General features: G+C 48.6%; 1 protein-coding gene across 7 annotated transcripts in view; it reads left to right on the forward strand.

The window, feature by feature from the left end:
- The window catches only part of ASAP2 (ArfGAP with SH3 domain, ankyrin repeat and PH domain 2), a 198,192-nt gene that overhangs the window by 78,947 nt on the left and 101,545 nt on the right, over window positions 1-17,700 (forward strand). For all 7 annotated transcript variants that reach the window (XM_047845254.1, XM_047845255.1, XM_047845258.1 and 4 more), the window contains exon 2: window positions 8,335-8,407. In XM_047845254.1, coding sequence (XP_047701210.1) covers window positions 8,335-8,407 — 73 coding nt within the window. The remainder of the gene's footprint in view (window positions 1-8,334; window positions 8,408-17,700) is intronic.

Below are 17,700 nucleotides of genomic sequence, written 5' to 3' on the forward strand. Positions count from 1 at the left end.
GAAGTAAGAAATCAGGATGTAAAGCATTTTTATAAAGCTGGAATTCATTGTCATCTGTTTCTGCCTCTCTAGAAGAGTGATCTAGTAAAAGCCTGAGTTCCCGGCTGACGTCTCCAGTGATGGGGTTCATGGGAGGGCCTGTGGGTACTTGGCTCTTCCAACTTTACCAGCTTGAGGCTCTCCTTTGTTAACACAGCATTGTCACGTAGTCTGTGTATGACACCGTCCACTTCAGTCATGGTGACGACTGTCTAGAATGTAATCGTGTGAATGCCCAGTAGTCTGTGCAGTTACTCTCCTTGGTTGGGCATTTGGGGCTCTTTCCTATTGTTTTCTCTTTCAAAGTCCTGCTGAGAACATCTTTGTAGACGTAACTTGTGTGGAAAGGAGGGAGGACATGGGGACGTATTTCTGCAATTGGACGGGGACAGAAGGAGAGAAACTGCTCTGGTGAAGCCCTTTGCCCCCTCTGGCGAGCGTACTTTCTGGAAGACCAGGGAGGGCAGTGATGCCCTCAGCTGCCATGGCTGGGAGCAGCTTGGAGACTCCAGTTCTGTTTTGTGTTTCAAACCATCACTCCCCGCCCGCCCCCCCCCACCCCATGCCTTTGTTCTTTTGATTTGTATTTATATCTTTTATCTGTCCCGGGACCTTCAATGACTTTCATGTTTTATGAGTTCTTAGCTTCCTGGGGTCCAGCCTCTGATGGCCACTGATGGCCGTAATCAGAGTGCTTGGGGCCACACCGTCTCAGCCAGTCAGGTTGGGTTAGTGACATTCCTTTTTCTATTTCAGAGAGCTGTTTATCTTCAATTATATCTTTCTAACCACACAAATCCTGCATAAACATATTTCAAACAGTACCAAAAAATGAGCCTGCCTTCACTGTCTTTTCTGTCTCCTCAGTAACCATTGGGATGGATTCATGTGTCTTCCAGGATATTGTTCTGTGTATATACTTGTGTATGGAAAGACACAATTTTGAGTATTTTTCTTTATTGTTTCATCAGTTACTTTGACACGTTTTTTTGTGCTCAGAGTTAAATTCTATTTGATGTGAAAACAACTGAAGAAGATAGCCGTGTAGGATATTGAAGTGCCTTTTAAAAATTTTTTCAAGTATAACGTACTCATGTTGATACGTTTAAAAGTAGAAAAATCCAAAAAGTCCCCCAACTTTCCCTGAGACAACAAAGATTATTTGTTTCCTGTATCTTTATATACGCAGTTTGTGTATACAATGCAACACTTGCTTATCCTCTCTAGTTTATAAAGTTTATTTCTTGCTTACAGTTGAGTGTGTATGCGCAGGCTCGCGGGCTCAGTTGGTTCAATAAATTACCTTGTACTTTCCTACCTCCCAAGATGGAATTTTGAGAAAGGTCTGTTGCATTTCGATCTTTGGAAGCCGCTTTATTGTGGGGTTTTTTTTGTTCTTAGTGCCACATATACCCACATGGGTCAGGATCAGCCACATGTACACGGGCCGGGTGTGGTGGCACCCCTCTCCCTGATGACAACCCCCCCAGGTTTGGACGCATCTATTGCAAGTACCTGCGATTGAAGACATGGTCAAGGTGCAGTTGGCAGTTGGGTGAGGGGGCTGGCTGTCCTCTGAATCAGTGCTCACCTGGCTGCCCCCCCTGGTGCTGGCACCTAGGCACAGAATCTGAGACATTCTGAGGAGTAAAAACAACATGTTGGAGAAAAATGAAAGAAGTCTGTCTTTTCTGGTTGCTGGTTCTCAAGGGTGGCCTGCTTTAGGAGTTGGCTGACCTGGGTTCTTGTGCACCTCTGTCTCCAGCTTACCAACTTGTGCTGTCTGCTCTCAGATGGCTCGGAAAGGGGACGAGGGGACCTATCTCTAGGTTCCTTTCACTCGTTGTGCGTGACCAAAATGCTGAGCTAATAAAGTGCCCTGTGAGGCATTGTCATTTTGGCAGCCTTTCTGGCTCTTCCCCCAGACTCTAGTTGATTTTAATTTCTTTTCCATCGAGAAGGCTTTAAATTTACTTTTATGCAGATTAGCATGCACACACACACACGGAGATATGATTTATAGGATGATTATGAGCAAACACCCATCCAGCCATCACTTGTCCCTTCCTGACCCCTGGCCCCCGTCAGCGTTCCAGGAGCGCTCGCCTGCCTTCCCGTCAGCACCCTCCGAGGAGCCGCCGGCCCATCTGGGCCATCAACATCTCTCCTCGCTTCTGTTTGTAGTTGTATCAGCAGCACTTACGTTCCTAAACAGGAACAACATCATCGAGTTTTTCCTACTTTCCACTTTTACGGTCGTATACCGCCGGCATACTTTTGCAACTTACTTCTTTTGCATAACATTGTTGTGAAATTCGTTTATGTTCTGGGTGGGTAACGTTTGTCTCCCTGCAGCGGTTCATGCGTTTTACCGTCACCGGGTATGTGGGTTTGTCCCGTTTTCGGCTCTTTCGAAGAGGGTCACGACCATCCTCGCCTTGTGGTGCAGATGTGTGTATACTCTGAGTGACCCCAGTTGCGTTAGAGAATACCAAGCGTGACCTTCTGGCGTGCCCTGATGCGTACGTGTCTCACGCAGCTTGATTTAGCTTCATATTTACTTGATCCTAATTCTTCGTGACACCTGCTGTTCCCCAGGCCTCTGCTGTATTCCCAGGAGGAGGTAGATCCATTATCGCTCTGGCTCTACACTGAGCCTGCAGGCCACAGTGCATTGCTGCGCTTCCCAGAAGGCTTCTGGAAATATCTGACACTGTCATTAATGTCCTGTGTTACTTCAAAAGTAATGTCAAGCGGGAGAGGAGACGAAGCTGCCGTCTAGATGTCCGCGTGAGTCTTCCTTGGCAAAGCTATCCTTGGGGGCACAGATCTGGGTGTCGCTTTGTTTTCTTATTTGGTCTTTGTCTTTCGAAAATGTCATTTCCCCTCAGGTCAGCCTTTCCCGAAAGGAACGAGGGAGATATGACGGGACGGCAGAGTAGAACATGCCTCCCCGGCGGCCCAGACCGTGGTCTCCTGGCCTTTCCTCCCCCATGGCAGCCATCTTTGGGTTCCCAGGATGAAGCCGGCTGCTCTCCACCATTCCTGGCTCAAATTGAGAACTGGGGGGCCAAACTGGTCCTGTGCCAAGAGGAGACTGGGCTGGCCGATAAGATTGGAGAAACCTGTGTGTGAATCTTCTGGGCCGGGGGTTGGCGGACTTCGTGAAGGGCCAGGCAGTGAACATTTTAGGCTTTGCAGGCCTAGAGGCAAAAGTGAGGGTCTCATATAGGTGCTTACATAATAAGAGAGAAAATAAATTTCCACAAGTTTTTTATTAACAAAGTTCAAAATATCGTATCTCTGGAGTAAAACCCTTTGGTAACGCTCGTCTCTTAATCAGAAGAGGGGAGTTCTTTCGGGGGAGATTTCTTCCTTGGGATTCAAAGCTAGTGTTCCCCTCCACCTCATTGGCCTGTCGAGTGGAAGCATTCACGTGTGCAGATCCTTAGCACGTGGCCGCGCAAAAACCGGCCCCCCGGTAGGTGCCCACCTGCCCCAGGCTCATCTCCTCAGACAGACCGTGGACTTGGCCTCCACCATCCAGCATCAGGACGTAGGTGCCTCTGAGCCAGGATGGACTTCCCTGTAGGCTCTGGGGACAAACACTACCTCAGCCCTCCAGAGGGAGAAGAGCTGTCACACGGTCACATCTGTGCACTGCCCATGGGGGAAGGAGGGAGAGGCCCCCCTCGATGAAGCCAGGGGCTCCGGAACGTTAGGGGATGGTGCACGGAGGGGTCTGCAGGAACAGAGGAAGAGCAAACAGGGGCGGCGTGTTTAGACCCAGTCGGTATGTCGTATGTGGCTACGGCTCCGGAGAAAGGTGGCGAGACAGGAGCTGGATTTTTTACTTGACTAAATTGTAGTTTATCTTCCATATTCCTGTGCGGCTGCCCTGTTGGACAGCACAGGTGTGAAGAAGGAAAAGAGTGAACGGTGTTGTGTCCCCTCCTGGGAGGGCTCCCCTCACGCCCCCTGCACCCTCCCGAGAGCCGGCGTCCGTGGACGAGCCGCGGAGACCACGGGGAGCTGCTCGCAGGAATGAACCAGAACCCTGGCCCTTCATGCAAGGGTCCAAGGGATCAAAGGAGGCGCTTTTAGAATGGTTGGAAACCGTTGTTTATTTTCCTCTAAAATATCTTGAGACACATCTCTACAGTCTTGTTTATGTGATAAATTCACTCTGTGAAACATGTTTTATAAACTGAGGGTCAGCTGCAGTGTAGGCCCTCAGGATTAATGGGGTTTGGCCAGGCGTTAGCTGTTGTGCCGGCCCCGCCTAGGTCCGTAGTGGCTGTTCAGCTTTTGCCTGTGTTTATAGGGTTTCCACACACATTCTGACCAAGGTGGCCGTTCTTTTTCCTTCTCTTTAGCTCGGGTAGTTTTGGGGAGGGCGGGTGTGGGGGAGCGCCCCCGTTAGGGATCTCAGCCCGATTGGTGGACCCCTTCGGTTCCTTGAGGCTCTCCAGTTTTGCTATTTTGTTGTTTCAGGTTTCCCAGTGCTGTTTTTATTTATAATTGACGGAAGACTATTTCTAGCACTCAGTCTTAATCATTCCGACTTCTCCTGCCCAAGCTTAATCTTAATTATCTGTAAATATGCTCCGTAATGAAGGGTGTGGTTTTGAGTGGGGAGGTAATTGCTGTTCCCTCTTGCAGTTTTAATTTAAAATTACCTCTCCGCCTACCTTACCTTTCTTTCCAGGCTCTTCTTAACAGACTGTAGAAAAGCAGCGGTTACCGTTTACCCACTCTTCCCCTGAGTTCAGGAAACAGCACATCCCCTCTAATAACAGAGGTAGAATATTCCATATGGTGGCCTATTTTTACAAGACTTTTATGCAGGAAAAGGTCAGGGAGGGGTGTGCCCCACAGGACGACGTGGGAGGAAACTTGCCAGCGTTGAGCAGTGTTATGAAGCCTGTTTCATCTGTGGTCGGCCTTCCGCACTGAGGTGGATAGGGCTAGTCTGGTCCACGGTTTTCTCGGCACAATTGAGCAAAAGCCCTGTGGACAGAAGATTGTTCTGTCATCTGTGGGAGTGCCAGAGCCTGGAGGGCTAAACTCAGTTGAGGAGGCCGAATAGATCTCCCTGGGCACACACTGACTTTTCCAGAATGTCTGCTGCCCTGTACCAGTCCCATATGGCTTCCTAATCATGGGTCCCAGCCGGGCCCTTCCTTGTTGGGTATCCGTTCCCTGAGTCTACTTCCTGCCTGCTCAGATCCATTGTTCCCACTGTGGCTTGAGTGACCTTCAAGTACAGCCCGCCATTCTCCCCTGCCTGAGAACCTTCGGTAGCTGCCCACTGTCTGCAGGCTCAGCCGGATACCCTTGCCAGCCTCTGTGTCCCTGCCTGCCTTTCTGGTCTCACGGTCACGGACGGAGCTGCTCTCTGAGTCCCGTCCCGTGTCAGCTTTGTGCTGGGCACTGGGGACCGAGCGGAGAGCGTCCTGCCCTTACGGGAGATCTCTGAAAAAGGTAACAAGAAGCATAACATTAATCGTATTAATATCTTCTTTAACCTAGCATGTCCAAAATATTATCATTTGACTGTGTGGCGCTGGCTGTATTTCCAGGCTCAGTGGACACGTGCTGTTGTAGGTACATTGGCTAGGAAGTGCGGGGCTTGAGGTGAGCGGCACAAATGGAAAAGCAGTTACGTGAGAGTCCTGGGCTTCTGGCTTTGTGTTTCTCTAGGGCATTATGCTGCTACATTGTGAACTCCATGCAGGCATGGGCGTGGCCCTGTTTTGCTCACCTGTTGTGTCTGGGACACCTCGCTTAGTACTTAGCACATAGTAGGTCCCCACTAAATTTCATCAGGCGAACTATTGAGTAAGCACAGGGTTCCGGGAAAAGTCTGGGTGAGTACCTAACCTGTCTGAGGAGGCTTTCAGGAGGAGGACCTGCCTCCAAGTCAACTCGCAAAGCCGGGGTAAAACTAAGGGGTCAAGAGGAGGCAGGGAAGAGCACACAGTGTTAGAAATAAAGAGGAGGAAGAAGGTTGGGAGGGGCTGCAGGAGTTCGTTGGGACGGAACTTCAGGTGCGCTCGGGGCAGGGGTCCGGAGACGACGCTGGAGAAGTAATGGGGGCCAGATCGTGAGGAGGTTTTAAAGCTGCTACGGAGTCGAGGCCTCATCCTGGGGACGTGCGGAAGTAGCGCCAGCGTCGTGGGCTGGGAGTGGCCCCTCGGACTCGTGTTCCGCGTTTCTCTGCTGTGTTTTCTCCGTTCGCTCCTCCTCCCGGCCCGCAGAAAGGGCTTCGTGAGAATATTGGCTGACTTCTGTTACCGTGTAGGCTAACCGGGCTGGGGAGCTGCCTTCTGCTGTCTGTGGGAAGCTTCAGGAGGAGGAGCAGGCTTAATTATTTGAGTGCAGCCGCGATTCCCGACCGAATTCTCTCCAAGTGCTGGAGTAGATGTCGATTAGATCGAATGTGTTTTTCAGTCATGGCCCTTCACGTGGGGGTCGGGACCTTCCACAGCTGTGATGAGTGCACTGAACTGTCGTACTCTCTGACACGCGGTCGATAAAGCTTCGGGAGCCAGTGTTTCTAACCAGCCCTGAGCAGACCCACCCCATCTTCTTGCGGCCCCTGGTAGAACCCAACAGGTGGGTGCACACGCTGGAGGGCACTGCCTGCTGGGTGGCAGACTGGGGAGTAGAAAGTGATGAGTCTTCGGGAGAGAGTTCACTGGTTATGTACTTTTTCCAAATCCCTTTTCACATCTCAAGGGAAGGTCTGGAACGGATGAGAGATGACCTAGGAAAATAAGAGCTAGCTCTCTACGAGAAATTTCGACATCTTTGTGGCCGTTCATGCCTACGTCTTCCTCCAGTATGTCAGAAAATAATGCTTTTTAAAATACAACTTCTCGGGGCGCCTGGGTGGCTCAGTCGGTTGAGCGTCTGACTTCAGCTCAGGTCATGATCTCGCAGTTTGTGAGTTCGAGCCCCGCGTCGGGCTGTGTGCTGACAGCTCGGAGCCTGGAGCCCGCTTCGGATTCTGTGTCTCCCTCTCTCTGCCCCTCCCCTGCTCACACTGTTCCCTCCCACCCCCCAAATAAATCAAACATTTAAAAACTAAAATACAGTTTCTCTTTTTATTGTAACCACTCTGTCAACTGCTGCCTGGTGATCATTTTTCTATTTAGTAATTGTCAGCACCAATCACATCTGTTCTTAGCCTCTGCTAAAACAGTCCTTGTCGCTTTCGAATAGGACTTAGGATGCTGATATGGAAAGTGATTCGGGAAGCCTGGCAGGGAAGGACTGTGCTGTTGCTCTGAGGCCGAGTGCTCTGTTTCTGATGACAGTCTGTTGCGGGGTTTTGTGATTAAATCTCACGATGAGTAATAATAACGTCGTCGAGTATGTACCAGATTTGGGGCTCAGCACTTGCCCTGGAGTTCTTAGTTTCTTTACGGTAACCTGCGTGATGGGTGTCACTATCCCAGGTTACAGATGCTCTCTTCCGCCTGTCACCACTGAAAGTGACACGTTGCTCTTCTGGGGTGTTCAGTTGGGTTAAAGGGAAATTTGACGCCTGTGTCTTTTGTGAAAGTAGAGCTGTAATTCAGACTCCTGATTTGATCAGTCACTGAGCAGGTATTCCGTGAGCACTTACTACGTGCTAGGCGTTGTAAGGGCCGCATGCTACCGCCGTGTAGTGGTTGGTCTGTTAAGGTGTGAAAGCAAATGGAGCGTCATAGAGGAATATTAAAGACTTAGGTGTGTCTAATTAATCGTTCAACCCGGCGAAGTAGGAATTGTTATCCCTGGTTCTGGAAGAGAAATCTAGGCTAGAAAAGGGTTAGGCAGAACATGCCTTCCAACCCCAAACAAATTCCTGTCTCGGTCTTTCCAAATCCAGAGTGGGTTTGCCTCCCACAAGACCGCGTTGCCTCTGAGTGGGGGGGGCGGTCTGGCCTGCGCGTTGGCGGTCTTGCCAGGGTGGGGACACACTTGTGACTGATCTGCCTCCCTGCCCCCCGTCGCTCCTCCCCCTGCTCCCTGTCCTTGGTCTGTGTCCGGAAGGAGCCCCTGGCAGGCTCCCGAGCCTTACTTGTTCACAGGGAGGATTGAGGCTTGGTGGGAGTGGAGTTGGTCCGGGTTAACTCTTAACTCGTATGGGGATGACTCCGTCTTCACACTGAGCCGCACGCTGGGGCTTTGTGCCACCGAAACAGTTCCGCAGGGGCCTCCAGAGTGGCTCTCACAAGGCCATTCTCTGATAGTCGTGATCTGAGCTCAAACACGTTTTAGTTACGTACTTCTCTTATGTTTTAGGCTTTGGACGTGGACCGGATGGTTCTTTACAAAATGAAGAAATCCGTGAAAGCAATAAATATCTCTGGGCTGGGTGAGTACACATCCTTTCCTAGCGGTTTCCTTGTGCAAATCCTCACGGTAGCAGTACTGGTGCCATGATGGTGATCACCATTGATGAAACCAAACCTTTTCTTCTAGGCGTGTGCATTATCAAGTTGATTTGGGATATTTAGCTTTTAGGAGTGTGTTTTGTTCTGTAAATTGTCTGATCTGGCCTGGTGGTTCACCTTCCACCCCCAACTATCTCCTGCGCTGCCTCCTGTTCCCTGAAGTGCAGCTGGGTTTTCCGTCCTGCATGAGCTACCGTCCTGCATGAACCAGCTTTGTCTGACTGGTCAGCAGGAACGCCGGCCTCATTCCAGCCTCGGTTGTGTGGTCTGTGTGTTACTCATGTCATCGTGGCCCCTCCATTTCTCTTCTCCAGTCCTCGCCCTTCTTGTTTCGGATACCGTTAACGTAAAAGCACAATCAACTGCTCCAAGTAACGTCTGATCAGGACTAAAACTTTTTTTGAACCGTGAGTTCATGACCTGAGCTGAGATCAAGAGTCAGATGCTTAACCGCCTGAGCCACCCAGGTGCCCTGGAAATAATTTTTTTAAGTCATTAAGTGACAATGTGGTTTCCCCCAGAAACAAGCAAGTGGCGGCCTTGGAGGACTGGGGGTTGTGAGGGCTCCCAGAGAGGCTGAGCGAGGTGATGGATTGCAGACAGCACGGCTGGCCTGTGGGCGAGCACACCAGTGCTAAGTGGGGCAGAAACACTGCCTTTGTCCGCGGCTGGTGGCCTGGGAGGAGGGGGTGAGGGGGCCCAGGGTCTGCACCTACAGAAGCAGTCAGCCCATGGATGGCTGTACATCGTCCCCTTCCCCCTCGTGGTGTTTCCCTTTACGACAGTAGTGAATGGAGTAGGAGGACAGGGAATGCCAGAGGGCTAAGAGGAAGGAGGGGCGCAGAAGGGTCTGGAAGTGCCTCTTGCACCCAAGCCTGCCCCCACCCACGTCCGGCCATTGTGAGCACCACCTCCAGTAACTGCTTTCGCCCCCCTGAGGGAGGGCAGTGCAAGCCAAGATTGAGAAGAGGCCAGTAGGGAACCTCAGCTGCAAAGATGATACCGTAGTCAAGAATTGCCAAGGACGTTTAGGAACAGATTTCACAAAAGACAGGCAAGAACTATGTTGAAAACTACAAAACCGAATTAAAGACCCAGATAAACGGGAGAGGTGTATGATGTACCTGGGTTGGAGGACTCGATATAGTTACTTTGTCTTTTCTCCCCAAATTGATCTCAAGATGCAGCACAATCCTAATCAAAATTCCTGCAGGAGAAATTGACAAGCTGATTCTAAACTTTATGTGGAAACACACACAGGACCCAGATAATGCCAAGCAATCAGGGTACGAAAACAAGTTGGAGAATTTCAACCATCTGACTTCAAGTCTTGTGAGATAGTCGTGATCTAGACAGTGTTGCTGTTGTGGGGGGGGGGGGGGGGGAGGGGGCAACAAAGAGATCAGTGGAACAAAAGACAAAGTGTAGGGGTGCCTGGCCGGGTCAGTCTGTAGAGCATGTGACCCTTGATCTCGAGGTTGTGGGTTCAAGCCTCACGTTGGTTGTAGAGATTACTTAAAAATAAAATCTTAAGAAAAAAAAAAAAAGCCTGGAAGTAGACCCTTACTGAGATGTTTCTGCTTGTCAGCATGTTGCCAAGGAAGTCCCCTGGGGAAATGAAGGTGTTTCTAGCACGTGGTGCTTGAGCATCTGGATCTTTCCATCAGAACAAATGCAGTACAGCCCTCTCTTCTACCCTACACAAACAGTAATTCAAAGTGGATGATAGATTCACCTGTGAAAACTAAAACTAAAAGTTGTTTAAAGAACACATAGGAGAACATCTTTACAACATGGGGTGGGCAAGGCTCCTTGGATAGGACACAGAAGGCAATGTGGCTTCAAAGAAAAAAATTGATAAATTAAACTTCATCAAAATGAGACACTCCTACGTGCTCAAAAATGCTATTAAGAATAGCCTAACATTTGACAGGCCCCCAATCAAGCAACTGAAGAGCTCACACTTGAGGAAACTAAATTAGAACAGGACTTTAAAATAAGAGTATATGATTAACACCCTTAGAAAGGCAAAGGAGGTTATTAAGTTACCGAAACAGAAAAGGTACTAGTGAAAAAGAACCAGAGGAAGGCTTGGAAGTAGAAAAACATGTAATTGTTGAAATAAAAACTAAAATCTGCTAAATATTTAGCAGGCTGTACACATAGGAAAGGGGGAGGGTGGTCTGTGAGGCCCCCTGTTGCCGGAACATCAGCTTGAGGGATGGACACTGTAAAGTAAAACTCAGGAGCCACAGAAAATAGATTCAGAGGGGTCACTATCAGCATCCACCCAAAAGGACTTCCAGAAGAGGGAAGAGAAAATGGAAAAGTGGGGGCACCTGGGTGGCTCAGTGGTTGGGCATCTGACGTTGGCTCAGGTCGTGATCTTGTGATTTGTGGGTTCCAGCCCCCCTTTGGGCTCTGTGCCAGCAGCTCAGAGCCTGCTTCAGATCCTCTGTCCTCCTCTCTCTCTACCCCTTCCCTACTTGTGTGTGCACGTTCTCTCTCTCTCTGTCTCTTTCAAAAATAAATAATGAAAAAAAATAAAAAGGGAAATTTTTGAAAAAGTAATAGCTGAAAAATTCTCAGAACTAAAGAAAGATTTAAGATCTCAGATTCGGAAAGTCCACTGAAATTCTGAGGGAAACAGATTATACACACGTGTATGTGTACCTACAGTGTATATGGTATGTATGTGTGTACATATGTCCCTGTGCATGTATATATATAAAAAATATTTGGGGGAAATTTGCTAAAAAATGATTGCTTTAGCATTTTGACTTTATAGATATTTTTCCTCCTTTCACTTTCCATATTTCATATATTGTAATGTATTGATGTTAAAATGATTAGACCGGTATTAAGTTGTTTATGGCTAAATTCCAAATGGATGTGAAAGAAATTCAAGAAAGCAAAGAAGAGGTGGGAGGGACTTAAGTGGTTTGTGACTGAGCTTGTCCTGACTGAATTCGAAAGCTTTTTGGACCTGGACTTTGTGGCCCTTGCTGTTGTGCCCTGGGGCAGCTCGCTTAGCACTTTGTAGCCCTGGTTTCCTTGGCTCTGAGATAATCCAGTTGGGTTAGGATGCAGATCAGTGGTTCTCAGCCAGAGTGGTCTTGCACCCCCCGTTTGGTATGAACACCTGAGAGGTGCGTGTGTGCACGTGTGGGGGCCTTGTGCGTGTGCTGTTGGCACCTTAACGGTAGAGGCCAGGGATGCTGCTGAAGGTCCTACAGTGCACAGGACAGTTCCCAACAATGAATTAGCTGGCCCAGAGGGTCATCAGTGCCACAGTGGAAAGCCTCATCTGGATGTGCTTGAGTCCTCTGCGATGTATAAAAAACAAAGCACCTTTTGGGATGAGCACTGGGTGTTGTATGGAAAGCAATTTGACAATAAATCTCATATATTAAAAAAATAATAATAAAATAAAATAAAATTTCTTAGACCTTCAAAAAAAAAAAACAAAAAAAAAACAAAGCAAAAACACAAGCCACCATCTTTAGCCTGCCTTTGCATAAACATTGATTGATTACCTGACAACTGCTGATTTTATGCAAGAAAGAAGTGGAATTCGAATTATCATTGGCTAACATGTAACTGGAAGTAAACATACGTAGGAAATTATTTTCTATTTAAAAGGAAAAAACAAAGAGCCTAAAACTCTTCACTTAACTCCACACCGAGCTTTACTGAAACAAATGTTTAACTATCCAAACTGGTCACCTGCCTTTAACTCTCCCTGGATAAAGTCGGGGAACAGGGAGGAATGATGATCATTTGTATGTTTTGGAACACTTCCTACAAACCTTGTGCTTTCTATACATTATGCTAGTCTTTACAAACTGTTCTCGTTTTATGAACGAGCAGTCTGAGTTCAGAGGGCTCAGCGTCTTCCCAGGATGCTCCGTGGAACTTCGCTTGTTCCAAGAACACAGGACTGTGTTCGGTAGGCCGCTCTGCTCGGAGGCAGCCACATGTCCTCAGTGGGTCTGGCACGCTGACCGACTGTCTTCAGGATTTCAAGAAATCGCTCAAAGATGGTTGCTTAGCTCTGTTGACAAACAACAGATTTCAAACAGTATCTCAAGAGAGTTTTTGCTTTTTTACTGCGCTCCCTTGGGCTTTTGAGTTTATGATTTAAGGCTAGTTCAAAAAAGGTATTTTATAATCTGATCAGGTTCAAAAGTGATTTTAAAGTCATATGTCGAGAAGGCTGTTCTGATCAGAAATAAAAATGGAGCACTGCGCTTCTCGTGCAGACGTTGGCCACGTGACTGCCACCAGTCCTGAGAAGGACATGTGTGTCCCCATAGGCTGGCCCAGTGCTGTGCCTTGTAGCTTTCAACAAGCATAGAGGGAGGAGGCGTAAACACATTGGTGTCAGGAAGCAAGACTGTATGAATTTAGTAACACTCATGTCTCACCTGCCTTTCTCACCTCTGTTGTTGAGCAGGGGCCACAAACCCCCTTCCTTTACCTGCCCCAGAGTCATTTTCTAAAATAGAGCCTAGTGGGGGCCTCCAGGTGGTTCAGTCAGTTAAGTGTCCGACTTCGGCTCAGGTCATGATCTCACGGTCTGTGAGTTCGAGCCCCGTGTCAGGCTTGGTGCTGACAGCTCAGAGCCTGGAGCCTCTTCGGATTCTGTGTCTCCCTGTCTATCTGCTCTTCCCCCATTCACGCTCAGTCTCTCTCTCTCTCTCAAAAAAATGAATAAACATTAAAAACAAAAGTTAAAAAACAGAGCCTAGTGATGCCACTTCTCTGCTCAGAACTCTGCGGTGTTTTCACATTATCCACTTTGATGTTTGTGAAGGGGAGTTGCAGAGCCTGGGAGAGATGAGGGAGGCCTTCATGGGCTCTAGAATCTAAGGGAAATTGGGGTAAAAGCACAGGTAAGCAGGTGTCTACTCCGGCAGGACTAGCTGAAGATTTTAACATGCTAATGTGGATTGTGAGAGGAGATGTCCTAACCTTTTCCAGATTTGTTTGCTTATGAAATTGCCACTGACTCCCTTCCTCAATCCAACATAAGCCTGCACTTAGTTAAGCACAGCAGAACACCAGATGCAGACCGAACCCCTGCCCCCCCCCCCGTCCCCCCTGGCCCCAGGCCACCTGCTCAGGGGTCCCTTCTCTGTGCCTGTCTTTGGAATAACTTGAGTTTCCCCCAGCATGCCAGTATTTGTGCCTTCTTCCCTTTGCACATTCTCTTCTGTCTGCTCGAAGTGACATTTTGCCACTTTATTAGAGGAAACTGAGGCGTGAGCAAGTTGAGAAGTTGGTTCTGGAATTTTAACATTGTACTCTGGGCATCCAACCTGTGTCCTTCCAGAGGTGCCACACAGCAGGCTGTTAGCCTGACCTTGGGGGACCTCCTATTTCTGTGATCTTTTTTACCCATCTAATAGATCATGCCAAGCTTGAGTTATTATAAGGCCATGAGTCTGAATTATGTTGAAGTCAGAGTACTGATCCTGAAGTCTTTATTTCAGGGCAGTGTTGTCCTGCTTCAAAAAAGTCACCTGAGGAAACCCTATGCCTTTTCCTGTGATGCTGCTGACACTGTTCACAGCATCTTGGAAAACTCTTCTCTAGAACTGCTTTTAGTAATACATTCTCTTGAATATTTTTGGTAGAGGGGTGTGAGTAAAGATAGCAGTAGACATCAGAGATCAGTGGGGCGCATTCTGGATGGGATTAGCCGTGGGCGACCACGGTCGCTCAGGAGCATTGTGAGTGTGCACTCCTTCTGCCTCTGGGAGCAGGTAGTTCCCAGTTCCAGATCCTTGGAGTGCTTAATGCCCTAAGGCAACTGCTTGCTGAGGAAGACCACTCATTTCATGTGTGATTGAAAGAACAACAACAAGAACTCACCATTTATGCCTGATCCTGCCACATACCTTTCCCATCTTGCGTTCCTTAATTTCTCTGAGGCTGGGACTTCCCTGCCTGCTTTCCTGATTGGTCATGGATTGGCCCCATCTGACCTCTAACTGATCTCCAGCTGTCCCCAGTGTCTCTGTTCCGGGCTGGTTGACCTGTCCCTGCTTCATCAGCATGTCATGACCGTATCTGTCTTTGCATGCTGTCTGCCATCTGGCCCCATTCCCTGGTCCCTCCTGACCCAGGTACCTGTTGAAAACCTGCCCACCCTTCCCCACCCATTTCCATCAAGCCGACACTGGACCCGGCGTAGGCCTTCTTTACTCTTGTATTAGTCTTCCATGGCTGCCACGACGACTTGCCATCAACGGAGTGCCTTAAATGATAAATTTATTTCTTCCCTTTTGTGGCCATCGCTGAAGCCCCAGGGGCCAAGATGAAGTTCAGTCCCTTTGTGACTTCTGACCGGACCAAGAACTGTAAAAGGCATTTCAGTGCACCTTCCCGCGTTCACAGGAAGATGCTTCCCCTCTTTCCAAAGAGCTGAGACAGAAGCACAGTGTCCGAGCCGTGCCCGTCCGCAAGGATGACGTAGTGTGAGGACACTACAAAGGTCAGCAAACTGGCGGAGTACTCCAGCTCTACAGGTAGACGTACGTTATCTGCACCCAGCGCGTACACGGTGGTCGGAGAAGGCGAGCGTCACTGCTGTCCGTGTGGCCTTCACCCTGGCGAGGTGGTTATTGCTAGACTGACACTGGACAAAGACCACAGAAAGATCCTGGAAAAAGGAGCGTAAAGCCAGATCTCGCCAGGTAGGAAAGGAAAGGAGCATATAAAGGGAGGAAACAATGAGAGGATGCAGAAATAAAGTGATCTGATACACAGCTTTCGGCAAAAACTTGAAATGAACAGGAAACCAACAAGCATATCTCACGGCTCTGGAGGTCAGGAGTCCGAGATGGGTCTCATGGGGCTGAAGTAGGGGTGTTGGCAGAGCTCCTTCCTGGAGGCCCAGGGGACAGGCGCTTCCTTGCCTTGTCCCGCTTTCAGAGGCTGCCTGTATTCCTTGGTTTGTGGCCTTCCCTCTTCAAAGCCAGCGATGGCCGGTAGAGTCTTTTTCACACCCTGTCACTGTGACTCTTATTCTGCACAGGCTGCCATGACAGAACACCCACACTGGGTGGCTTAAACCACAGACCTGTGTGTCTCGTGGTTGTAGAGGCCGGAAGCCTGAGAGCATGGTGTCCGCACGGCCGGGTTGTGGTGAAAGCTCTCTCCCTGGCTTGCAGATGGCTGCCTTGGCTCCGTGTCCTCACGTGGTGGAACTCGAGGATGCCCATCGGGAGAGCCCCACCCCAGTGACCTCATCCAAACCTCGTTATCTCCCAAAGCCCTCCCTCCACATACCATCACGCTGGGGGTGGGGCTTCAAGATACAAGCGTAGGTGCAGGAAGAACACGGCACAGTTTTGTCCGCAGCCGATACTGAGTCCTCTGCCTCCCGCTTGTGCAGGTAAAGACCCTGTGGTCACACTGGGCGACGCCGATGACCCAGGATAATCTCCCCAGCCCAGAGTCAGCTGATTCACAACTTATAAATTTCACTTGCAACCTCAATTCCCATTTGTCAGCAGCAGGACATCTAGGAATTAGGTCCAGGGATTAGGAATAGGTCCAGGGATTAGGAATAGGTCCAGGGATTAGGATGTGCACATCTTTGGGGAGAGTGCAGACATTCTTCTGCCTTCCACACCTCACCTCTGAATTCTGAGTCTTGCAGTTGAATCCGTTTTGACTCTCGCTTAGCCAGAAATAAGAGTACCTAATAAACAGGCATTATTTACCCTTTAAATATTGCTCTTTATTATTCTCTAATAGTTCTATGTCTGTTGACCTCTGCTTCTCAATTAGAAGGCAGGTCCTTGAGGTCACTGACCAATTCTTGGAGGCAGTGTGGTTTAGGATAAGAGCACACGGGTGTTACAGTCTAAGAAGCCTGGAACAAATTCATGTGCCACTCGAAAAGCCTGTGGCAGGAAAGTTACCTAATCGCTCTGAGCCTCAGTTTCTTCATATGTGAGACTGGGAATCTTAATATTTTAAAATGCTGTTAATAAAGATTAACCGAGGTGACGCAAGAGAAGTGACAGATCTGGTTCCGGGCACATGATAAGCATGCAGCCGTGAATATACTTCCTGAGTGTTCTTGCACAGAGCCTGGCACATCCACAGCAGGTGCCCAATAAATACCCATTTGTATGTGACCGTGTTTCCGCTGCGAGTTCTGAGACCGTCCTCTTAGAGTTTTGGATGTGAGCAGTGTGCATGAGGGTGGCAGAGTGTGTATTCTGCCGTGTGAGGATTGATACAGATTTATGTACAAGGGGGATTTGAGATGCCTTAGAGACGCCAGCTGTGTTTTTACAGCCAGGGAGCTAAGGATGGGTCTTACCGTCTCACCGTGGACCTACACTGTAACCTCAATATTGCCTCTTGGCCTGCAAAGCCTTTAATATTTACTCTCTGGCTTTTTAGGAGAAAGTTTGCCAACCTGAGCATTAGAGTAGTGGTTCTGAAACTTCAGAGCGCCCCAGAATCCCCTGGAGGTCTTATTAAAACACGGGTTGCTGGGTGGCCCTGCCTTTAGAATTTCTGGTTCAATAGGGTGCAGGATGGAGCCTGAGTATTTGCCAATCTGCTGAGTTCCCAGGTGACGCCGAAGCTGCTGGTCTTTGAGAATAGTACCACACGTGTGCATACACACACATGCTCTCACACACACACACACACGCTCTCACACACACGACTTTAAATGTTGGACTGAGCCAAAAGGGTGTCAAGTATGTCCCTGTAGATACAACACAGGAGCAACTATATTATCTTCACTCCCATTTTTCAAAACAGATGACCAGCCAGCCAGCTGTATTTTCTGGTGCATCTTATGTACAGGTTTGCAGAAGCGCTTATTATAATGGTTTAATAACTTTATAACTTATTATAATGTTTGTTGAGAAGCAATGTCTACGGTAATTTCCCCCCTCATGATAGACTGCTACTGACCTCTTAAAAACACCCAGTTTACGTTTGTTCTAAAACTTTTCTTAGTCTAAAATTTCCCAAGCTCTGTTTTAGTCCAGTGGTGTTTTCAGCTCCCCCAGTGGGAAGTTGAAGCGAGCGGGGATTTTTAGCTGTTTGACATATCAGTGGGTGGAAAAATTCATCTTTCTCAAGAAGGAAGCAACGGAAGACTTTCATTTTCCCTTCTCTAGAATGACTCCATTTTAAAGACGTGGTGGGGCTCTTTCCTGAGAGAGGGAAATCTCTT

Source organism: Prionailurus viverrinus, unplaced genomic scaffold, assembly GCF_022837055.1.
Source record: "Prionailurus viverrinus isolate Anna unplaced genomic scaffold, UM_Priviv_1.0 scaffold_33, whole genome shotgun sequence".
Lineage (NCBI taxonomy): Eukaryota > Metazoa > Chordata > Mammalia > Carnivora > Felidae > Prionailurus > Prionailurus viverrinus.